The sequence below is a fragment of the Sus scrofa genome, chromosome 12 (assembly GCF_000003025.6).
Source record: "Sus scrofa isolate TJ Tabasco breed Duroc chromosome 12, Sscrofa11.1, whole genome shotgun sequence".
NCBI lineage: Eukaryota > Metazoa > Chordata > Mammalia > Artiodactyla > Suidae > Sus > Sus scrofa.
Genome location: NC_010454.4, coordinates 52,769,667 through 52,779,683, shown reverse-complemented (window position 1 = coordinate 52,779,683; position 10,017 = coordinate 52,769,667). Strand labels below are relative to the sequence as shown.

The 10,017-nt window shown below is 59.3% G+C and overlaps 3 protein-coding genes across 3 annotated transcripts in view; 1 reads left to right on the top strand and 2 right to left on the bottom strand.

The window, feature by feature from the left end:
- Positions 109–5,020, bottom strand: SLC35G6 (solute carrier family 35 member G6). The gene is made up of 3 exons (XM_003483096.4): positions 5,002–5,020; positions 2,821–2,892; positions 109–2,288 (listed from the first exon to the last, which is right to left on the bottom strand). Exons 2-3 carry the CDS (start codon positions 2,821–2,823, stop codon positions 1,272–1,274), a joined length of 1,020 nt encoding a protein of 339 aa, XP_003483144.1. The 5' UTR covers positions 2,824–2,892; positions 5,002–5,020; the 3' UTR covers positions 109–1,271.
- ZBTB4 (zinc finger and BTB domain containing 4) overlaps positions 3,959–10,017 on the top strand; it is a 15,814-nt gene continuing 9,755 nt past the window's right edge. The window contains 1 exon segment of the mRNA XM_021067826.1: positions 3,959–4,070. The gene's annotated coding sequence lies outside the window, so the exon portion shown is untranslated.
- The window catches only part of CHRNB1 (cholinergic receptor nicotinic beta 1 subunit), a 25,221-nt gene continuing 20,245 nt past the window's right edge, over positions 5,042–10,017 (bottom strand). Inside the window, exon 12 of the transcript XR_001300014.2 lies at positions 5,042–5,158. The gene's annotated coding sequence lies outside the window, so the exon portion shown is untranslated. The remainder of the gene's footprint in view (positions 5,159–10,017) is intronic.

Below are 10,017 nucleotides of genomic sequence, written 5' to 3'. Positions count from 1 at the left end.
TCCCTGGTTGGGGTGACCTTTTGAAATGACAAGGGGGAAGGGAACGGTTTTTATCCCGTCGCCTCCCCTCCCTCCTCCCTCCTACACTGAGGTTTAAGGTTTAAAGGATCAAGGGTAAATATAGGCCGCTTTTATTCTCGTTCCGAGTGAGGTTTCATTTTCAGCCAAAGTTTCTCATTCATGTCACCCCCTTCACTGGAAAATGGTCTGTTCTGAGAATCGGTAATGAAGGAGGCGGGGCCGGTCGGATCCTCCCAAGTAGGTTCCCGAAGGGGGGAGTGCTGGGGGCCGTCCTTGGTCATGAATATGCAGTAGTCGCGCTGAATATGCAAGAACAGGTCAAGATGGCGAGGCCAATTGCTTGTCCGGAAGTAGCTGATATATGTCGAGCGGCCTCCTGAGACGAGTGGACATTTCCAGGCCTCTGACGGAGCGCTGTCCGGGGCTCTGGTTTAGGATCTCCGGCCTGCGCCGCTGCCAGAGGCCTCAGCTCAGAGGCCTGCTCCGGAAGGACGCTGGCCACTATCCGGGAGAGATCACGGGACCGCGACAATCCAGGAAAAGCAGATTAGCCATGGGGCGGGACGCAGAAGTCCTGGGGAACTCGGGGTCAAAGCCTCTGAACATGAGGAAATCCTCCCCCTTCTAGAATATCTCAAAAATAAGATGGTGGTAGAGGTGTGTGAGGATCCTAAGGGATTCTCCAATAAGAGCAGGGGGTAGGACTTCCACTGTCCTTCCAAAGCAGAGATGACACCAACTGCAGAGCCACATTCAGAGTGATCCTTGTTTGATGTCAATATCACGTCACCACACCAAGGTGGGAGGGGGGAGCATAACCACGAGGAAGGGAAACCAACGCTCAGAGGGGAAAAAAAAAAGGCATACTCCCTTCCGCCAGCACAGCTGCTTGATCTGCCTGAAAGCCCCAGTCACTCCAGCCCCAGTGCTCTTCTCTCTCTGCTGCCGAGGGAAAAATCCTCCCAGTGGCTCATGGCCTACCTGCTTCAGCCCCTTTGATCTGCTCTTCAGATGTCACCCCTTAGTTCTGCCCTGATCCCAAGCCCCAGCCTAGATTCCAAATATGTTGATCTCCAGGCTGGTTCCAGGTTTTCTAGGTAGTCCCTTCCTACCTCCTACCAAGTCCCCGGGTCACCCTTGACTCCAAGGGGTGTCCTTCTCCCACACCAGTTCTTTCACATGTTTGTATTCCAGTCTTTCCTTATATTTACCCCTGCCCACCCCCCACCCCCAGGCTCTCAGGTTCGATCTCACTCCTCCACTTGCCCTTCCCTCTCACAGCTGAGGTTCTGGGCAGTGATGATGGCAATGCTGCCCAACACGACCCCTGCCCCCATGATGTCCGAAGGTGCCACGGTCTCATAGAGCACGTAATACTGCAGCATCAGGGCCACCACCACCTCAGAATGCAGGACGGCGCACACCAGGGCGGGATGGGCCTTGGTGACCGCATAACTCACACACACAAAGGAGACCAGGGCAAGGATCCCCACTGCTCCCACGCAGCTCCAACTCAGAGGATCGTTGGGCAGCACGGGGGTCTGCAGCACAAAGAGGCCTGGCACGGAGCCCACCAGCCCCACCAGGCCAAACAGGAAGGCCACTGTCGGTAGGCAGGAGGGGAAGTCCAGGGAGCGATACACCAGGAGCCCCAGTGACAGTGCCAGGCCGCCCAGGAAAGCAAGCACATAGCCCAGGGCGGTGTAGAGGCCCGTGGTCCCCTCCTGCAGTGTCCCTAGTCCAGGTCCCACAATGATGATGAGTCCCAGGGTGCTGCCCAACAAGCCACACCAGTCGTAGCCGCTGAGACGCTGGCTCTCAAGGCAGAGAGCGAGGAGAGCAGAGCAGACCGTGGAAGAACCTTTGCGGACAGTGGCAGCATTGCCAGCGGGCACCACCTGCACTGCACTGTAGGCGCATCCGATGCTGAGGACGTTGAGTAGGGCGTGGAGGCAGGCCCGGCCCCGGACATCGGGAGGTCCCAACAGTGGGTCGCCACGCAGTTTAAGTAGCAGGGCAATGGGGAGGTGGAAGAGGCAGCGACAGATGAGCAGCTCCAGCGAGGGTAGGTGGGAAGCCTGGTAAGCCATACGGGAGAAGGGGCCCACGAAGCCAGCGGGCAGGCCCCCACCCAGCAGGGCCACGAGCAGGCCTTTGGTGGCATCGGAGGGCCGGCAGCGCTGGTGCGAGGGGAGGCTGGGCGGAGTGGAGGGCGATGGTGGCTGCTGGGTGAAGTCGGGCAGGTTGAAGTAGGGGTGACTGCCAGCCTGTTAGGGAGAAAGGAGCTCAGGCATTAGAGCAGCCATAGCTCAGGGGACCCGGGGCAGGGCGAGTGCCAGGCTGGCTTCTGGGACTCTGTGGGACGGTAGAGGGGCAGGCTGTCTTGCTGAGGAACTCTTGGGAGCTAGAAAGGGCCTGAAAGATGGATGAGGTGGTACAGTGTGGACCTTGAACCTCTAAAGCAGGAAGCAGGGAGTGAGCGGTCCTGGAGCATCGTGTTTCTCTGGGTAAGTTGTTCCTGGGATCCTGGGGAGGAGAAAAAGAGGACCCGGGGATAAAAAAAAAAAAAAAAAAAAAAAAAAAAGGACCCAGGGATGCTCTCTTCGTGTGCGGAAGGGGAGGTGGCTCCAGATGCTGTGTGTCTGTGTGATGTCACAGGTTCTAGGACATCGGGGAACATCATTATGAATTTCACTTGTGGGTGTCAGGGACAGCTGGGAAGTTTTAGGGGAGGAGGGGAAAGGGAGCAGCCGGGAGCCACAGGGAGGGGGGCCATGTCCCCCTGCCCCCCACACTCACCATCTTTCCTTGGACTCTTCCTCTTCTCCTGGCTCAGGGGCCTGGGCCCTTCAGAGCTCCAGCCATTGTGACCTGGTTGGGGGGGTGGGGGTGGGGGGTTCTTCCCTGGAACCTTCCTGAGGTGGGGGTGGGCCCATTTTCTCATTATCTCCCACTCTGCTTGCTTTATAGCTTTGTCTCTGTGACTCCAAAGTTTATCTGACTCTCTTTTTCCTCTTTTTGACTACCGGCTGTGATGAGACATCTTTGGGTTTTAATTTGTTTATTTATGTCTCGCCCTGTTTCAGAAAGGTTTCGTGAGGACCTGTGAGGGCCCGCTCCTCTGTCTCCTGGGCTTGAGTTTGGACACCAGGCAGGCGTCTCTGGACGGTCCCTCTGGAGTTTCAGGAACGCGTTTCTTCTGCGTGCTCTTCCACCTGGTGGTGTGGGTGCTGGCCCAGGAGACCCACGCCAAGGCCTCTGCGTTTATGCAAGAGTAGATAGATGTGGATATTTCTGCCGATGGGGACAAAATAGTAAGCTGCCCGTTCATCTGAGCCGGTAGTCATATACCTGTACCTGCTCTGTAGGGCTAGGGCCTGCCCGCCCCCGGCCTCTTGGGGGTCCCTGCGCATTTCTGAAGAAGGAGTGTGTGTGTGCGTTTGTCCAGGGCTGCCCCTGGGAGTGTGCTGAGCCCGGGTCTGTGGGTCCCACTGGGCCTGATTGTGAGCCTGCCACGTTGTGTGTCTGCAGAGAGGGTGTGCGTGCTCTGGGCGGTGTGCACCGCTGAGTGAAGGGCGTGCAGGGGGCCGGGAGCGGGGAGGGTGTTGAGGGGGAGCCCCTTCCCAGGGAGTGGGGGTCGTGCAGCCCCGAGCCCTTGCAGCAGCCGGCTCGGTGCCCACCCGTCCGGCGGCCCGGCGCTGCGCCGTTCCCTTCCCGGGATCAGTCCGGGCGCAGGCCGTCGGGCGCGCTCGACCCGAGCCCGAGCCCGGAGCCTGGTGTCTGTGCCGGCTGCGCTGCGCCGGCCTCCTCTCGGCAGCGGCGGCTGCGCTGGGGGGTACTGTTTCCGGGGGTGGGGGTGGGGGTAGGACCGGGGCGGGGGGAGCCGATGATGTCAGCGGCGGCGGCGGCGGCGGGGCCGGGCCGGGGCCGGGCGCTGGGGGGGCCGGGGCCGGAGCCGGAGCCGGAGCTGGAGGCGGGCGAAACCGGAGCGGCCGGGGGCGGCCACGGTGATGAGCCGGGCCTGGCGGACGCGGCGCCATCGCAGTCAGGTGGGCCCCGGGGCGAACCGGGCAGGGCCAGGGCGGACCGGAGCCAACAGCCGGGCCCCCTCCCCGCTGCCCGGCGCTGCGGGGGCCCGGGCCGCGCCCGGCGCCGCGCCCGCTCCCCTTTGGGGTTGACCTGGGGGCTCAGGGGTCGGGGGCTGAGCCTGGCCCCGCCTCCAGGCGCGCACAGCGCTGGGGGGCGACTAAGGGGGCCCGGGTACGGCTTCCGACCCAGCGGCGGCCGGGGGGGCGCGATCGCCTGGGGCCGTGGAAAGGGCCGCGCTCACTCCCCACTTGAAGGGTTAATTCTGCAGCCCGGTGCCCCCCTCCCCCCGTGGGGCAGGTTGGGGGTGGGGTGGGGCGGGTGTGAGCCCGGGCCGGCGCTGCAAGCTGCTGGGAGGGCGATGGCGTAGGAGCCAGGCAGAGGGGGGGAGGGGTGGGCCGCCGGAGCGTCCCAGAGTTGGGGTGTGCGGGGTGCGCAGGGCGAGCTGGGGCCCCGGAGACGCCGCGCCGTCGGGGCAGGGTTGTGGCTGTGAGTCCCGGAGCTTGTGTGTCTCCTGCTGTGTTGTGGGGCAAGGTAAACCTCTCCGGGGCACTACCGTTTGCGGGTCTGGCAGCCAGGGGTCCAGCAGGGCCCTCCCGGGCCATGGGGACAGAAAGCCAGATGGAGGGGTGGCCAGTGTTGAGGGGCAGTATTACAAGCTGTGACCCCAGGGCTTTGGGTGACAGGTCTGCATTCGAAGCTGGGCACAATACCCGCGGAGTTTGTTAGATGTGGGATTTTATGTACGTTTTATACCAGCGTGTTTCTTGCACATATGTGTCTGATGCTGCACATAGGAACTATTTATGAACTGTTGTTTTCTGCATAGCTGGCCAGGGGTGAGTGCAATGGAGGGCACCCCCGGGGCCCCGGCTGGAGGGGGCGGTTGTGTACCTTTGAATCGAAAGGTGTCAGGTCCGGTCCCGTTTCTGTGGCCCTGCCGAGGTGTGGTCCAGTCTTGGCAAGGATGGCCCGCTGGATGGGTTTGTGGGTCCGTGTGACGAGCGGGTGGCTCGGGGGGGTGTGTGTCTGGAACTCGGGTCCCGGGGTCCTGCGGGAAGTGAGAAGCCCCGGGGTGTGGCTCAGGTACTCGAGGGGCAGCTGGCGCTGGGGCGAGGGGCTCAGGGTGGAATGTGCAGGTTGTGTTTACGGGCTCGTGGGCAGCCGAGCGAGGGGAAGGTTGTGTGTTTGCCACATTCCCTACGGGATTCTTTTGTGACGTTGTTTGTGGGAGCCTGTCCGTGCTGTTGGGCTGGGAGGCGAGCTGGTCAGAAAACACTTGTGGGGAGGGAGGTGGCGTGACAAGGGCACTGTGGGCCTCAGACTCCGGAGATCAGCCGCAAGCCGTGTGTGCGTGCCTGCTCCTGCGTGTGGAGGTGGCCGTGTGGGGCTGCTCTGGGGCTATGTTATGAAGAAGGAGGGAGATAAATACGGGGCAGAGCAAGGGCAGCGGGCGGCAGGCCTGCGTGCTGTCGGGGTGGCCCAGCCAGTCTGTGCAGGGTCTGTGTGCTTGCCCCTCACCGGCCCGCCCCGCGCGTCAGGGTCACCGGGAGGAGAGGCCTGGCGGCTGCAAGGAAACTGAGCTTGGACAGAGTGGCTCCTTGGCCATGTTTACGTAAAGGCCGGGTGTGACTCTTGTCACTGAAATGGAAAAAAGAAACACGAAGTTTTCAGCCTCCTCCTCCCGCTTCACCCTCTCGCTGCCCCCCTGGCGGGTGTCTCTGCTCCTCTGTCTCTCCTGTGACGCACACTGGGCTGCTCCTGTGACTGTGGAAGGGTCTGGAAATGGAATCTGCTCGCTAGGCAGATTCCTCAGAACAGGTTTTCCTCACCTTTGGGGCCTGGCCCTGGTGCAGGTTGTGCGTGCGTGTGTGTGTGTGTGTGTGTGTGTGTGTGTGTGCGTGCGTGTGTTCATTCCAAGTATGCGCACCGCAGTGGACTGCGCCTGGCCTGGCTGCGAGGGTGACATGCGTGGGGGCGGGGAGGCACTGGGGCCGGGCCCTCCTGCATGGGGGCGTGCTGGCTGCTGCGTCAGGCCTGTACAACAGGTGCACCAGGGCCTGGTGGAGGGGAAGGAGGCCTCGACGAGAACTGGGGCGTTCGGGCCCCCACCACTTCCTCGCTGGCACCTTCCCTAAGCGAGCCTCAGTGCCTTATCTGTAAAATGGGGCGAATCCCCTGCCCCGTCCATCTTGCAGCAGGGCTGGAAGTAGGTAGAAGATGGGGAACGAACCTGGAAAGTAGCTCCAGTTGGGGGGCTAGGCCCATGCCAGCCACTGTCAGCCCTCAGCACTGGGGCTTAGCTTCATAACAACAGCAGGAAACACTTATTTAGCGCTCACTGTGTCCCAGGCACGGTTCTCAGCGCCTCCCCCTGCGAACACCACGTAGTCCTCCCAGCGCCGGGCCAAAGCAGTTCTAATTGTCTCCCTTTTTCAGATGAGACAGCCGAGGCCCAGAGAAGCAGTTTGCCCAAAGCCACTTAACTCATAAGAGGTAAAACTGGGCTTGAACCCAGGCAGTCTTGATTCCAGATCGTGTACTCCTATATGCTGTCCCCCTGCTGCCCTTCTGGAGCTTTCTGTGGGCCTCTCTGCACATCCTTCCCCCCTACCTCCACCCGCTGACACATACACACGCGCGCACACACACACACCCCTACCCAATTTCTGCAGAACTGAACACCTACACCAATCCATTTCAGAAGACGGGTGTGCTTAGACAGTGACTCAGGGAGTCCCAGCCTGGGAGGGAGAAGCTAGCATTTGCGGGGGGTGCCGGCCACAGGGGCAAACACACTGCTGAACTGGGTGAAGGAGGGACTGTCCTTGTCCTGTAGGTCGGAGAGGGGGGCAGCTAGAGGGATGTGGCGTTTGAGGTAGATCTTAACATTTTGGAGAGATTTGCCTTTCTGGCAGGAGAAGCAGCACCAGCCAAGACACGGAGGTGTGGGACACAGTGGGGCTGGAGAGCAGGCCGGTGCTTGAAGGGAGACCCACACAGGCAAGATCAGAACGTTAGGGGGGAACTGGACCCTTGAATGCCTGCCTGAGGGATCTGAGCTTTATGCGGGAGGAGAGGCCGGGGAAGCCGTCTGAGCTCGGGAGTGACACCCCCTGAGCTGCTTTGGGGCCACTGACCCTCAGTGAGAGGAAGGCTGGGTGGTGGAAGCCAAGACTGGAGGCCGGGAGCTAGGACCCGCAGCCGGGATCCCACGGCCTTGGCACATGAGAGTGTTAACTGGGTCCTGCGCTGGTCTGGGGGCTGGAGGAAAGGTTTCCAGAGCCGTTCCCCAGCCGGGTGGCAGATTCCCTGGGGCCCGGTGACGGCTGCATGCGGCGAGTGAGGGAAAGGGTGGAGTCCAGTGTGGCCTCAGCACGCGGCACCTGAGACCTTGCGGGGTGGTTTCAGCCGCCTGCTGAACGGCCACCGACCCCTTCAGGCGGGACCCAGGTGCGTAGCGGAGGGAAGGCCTCAGCCTCTGGGTTTACACGGAACCCGGCTTTGAATTTTGACTCTGCTGCCCACACGCTGTGTGACCTTGAGCAAAGGTAAATCCTTCCACGAGCCTCAGTTTCCTCATCTGTGAAACTGGGACAATATAAATGCCATTTACTGAGGCACCCCATGCAAGGCCCTGGAGCTGTATCGGGCAGCGCGCGCGCCCTGGAAGGGGTCCCGTCCCGCTCACCACCTCCGGCTCCTGGCCGCTCGGTCCAGGACAGAGGATGGCATCCTTCCAGAAGGTGGACACACTCCCAGCAGACTTTGAGAAAGCAGGTTCGGGGAGTTCCTGTTGTGGCGCAGTGGAAACGAATCCAACTAGGAACCATGAGGTTGTGGGTTTAACCCCTGGCTTCACTCAGTGGGTTAAGGATCTGGCATTGCCGTGAGCTGTGGTGTAGGTCACAGATGCGGCTCGGATCTGGTGTTGCTGTGGCTAAGGCATAGGCCGGCAGCTGTAGCTCTGATTTGACCCCTAGCCTGGGAACCTTCATATGACGCACATGCGGCCCTAAAAAACCAAAAAAAAAAAAAAAAAAAAAAAGTAGGTTCAGGAGTACCCGTTGTGGCTCAGTGTGTTAAGAACCTGACTAGTATCCACGAGGATATAGGTTCGATCCCTGGCCTTGTTCAACGGATTAAGGATCCAGTGTTGTTGTGGCTGAGGTGTAGGCCAGCAGCTACAGCTTTGATTTGACCCCTAGCCTGGGAACTTCCATATGCCGCAAGTGTGACCCTAAAAAGACAGGGGAAAAAAAAGAAAGCAGGAGTTCCTTTTGTGGTGCAGCAGATATGAATCCAACTAGTATCCATGAGGATTTGGGTTCGATCTCTGTCCTCAGTGAGTCGGAGATCCAGGGTTGCTGTGAGCTGTGGTGTAGGTCTCAGACTTAGCTTGGATCTCGAGTTGCTGTGGCTGTGACGTAGGCCAGAAGCTTGTGGCTCCGATTCAACGCCTAGCTTGGGAACTTCCATATGCTGTGGGTGCGGCCCTAAAAAGCAAAAAAAAAAAAAAAGAAAGAAAGAAAGAAAGCAGGTTCAGGAGTTCCCTGGTGGCTCACTGGGTTAAGGATCTGGTGTCGACACTACCGTGGCTCTGGTTATAGCTGTGGCGTGGGCTGGATCCCTGGCCTGGGAATTTCCGCATGCTGCAGGCATGGCAAAAAAAAAAGAAAGAAAGAAGGAAAGCAGGTTCATTCATCCATCAAAACACCAAAGATGCTCATTTATTTTTTTGGCCACAACTGAGACAGGTGGAAGTTCCTGGGCCAGGGATGCAACCTGAGCCGCAGTTGGGACCTGCACCACAGCTGCGGCCATGCCAGATCCTTAACCTGGTGCCGCATGGGAACTTCCCACCAAAAATGTGTTTCATCTACAGCTATGTCGGGCGCTGTTCTAAGCACGAGTCAGCGGCGAACAAAGCAGAAGTCTCTCCCTCCCTTGGAGGCTACGTTCTAGAGATGAATGAACGGTATATTTCACTAGATGCCAAGGAGCACAATGAAGCAGGGGAGAGGGACAGGGACTTTGGGGAAGTACCAGGTGGCCAGGGAGGGTCTCTGGAGGAAGGTGACTTCTGAGTCAAGGCTTAAAGGAAGTGGAGCAGTGAGGCATGAGGCTGTCTGGGGAAAGAACATTCCAGCCAGAGCGAACAGCAAGAGGTGGAGGGTAGCTGGCAGCAGATACATGGGGGGACGTGACTGATCCCCGCCTTGGTCACACCTCTAAGATCTCACAGACAGTTAAGGGTAGAGGAATGGTAAAAACAAATAAAAACTGAAAAAAACCACAGAGCCATCAAACCTACCGTGAAGGAGCCTGATTTCTGCCCCTTTTCTTCACCACTTCCCCCCACCATTTTCCGGGACTGAGTTCCAAGATGATAATAAGAGCTAGCACTTCCTGAGCATTTGCTGCACGCCAGGCACTCTTCTAGGCAGCGCTGGTCGTCAGCCTGGTTTTTCTTTACACCCACCACGGAGGGGGCACTTTTCATTGGCCCCGCCTCATAGACAAGGCAGCTGACATGCAGAGAGGTTAACCAAGCTGTCCAGGATCCCCTAAGTAGTGTCTTCTCCACTTCCCATAAGCCCTTGTAGGGCAGTGGCCGGGCGTGGGGCAGGTGAACTCAGGACAGCTGGGTCCAAACCTGGCTTGGGTAGCAATGAGACCAGAGGCCAATCACCCCGCCAGCCACTGTGTTCTCTCTACCTGCAAGTGGGGAGCCTGGAGTGTTTAAAGTCGCATCTGTACAATGGGGCTGATACTAGCCCTGGCCCCACTGTGGTCCATCTGAGTGCTGAAATGAGACGATGCAGATCAAATGCTTCGCATCGGATTTGACACATAATTATCTCATCCATGGCGGTTTCAAATACCAGGATGATGGTTCTCGGTCATCTG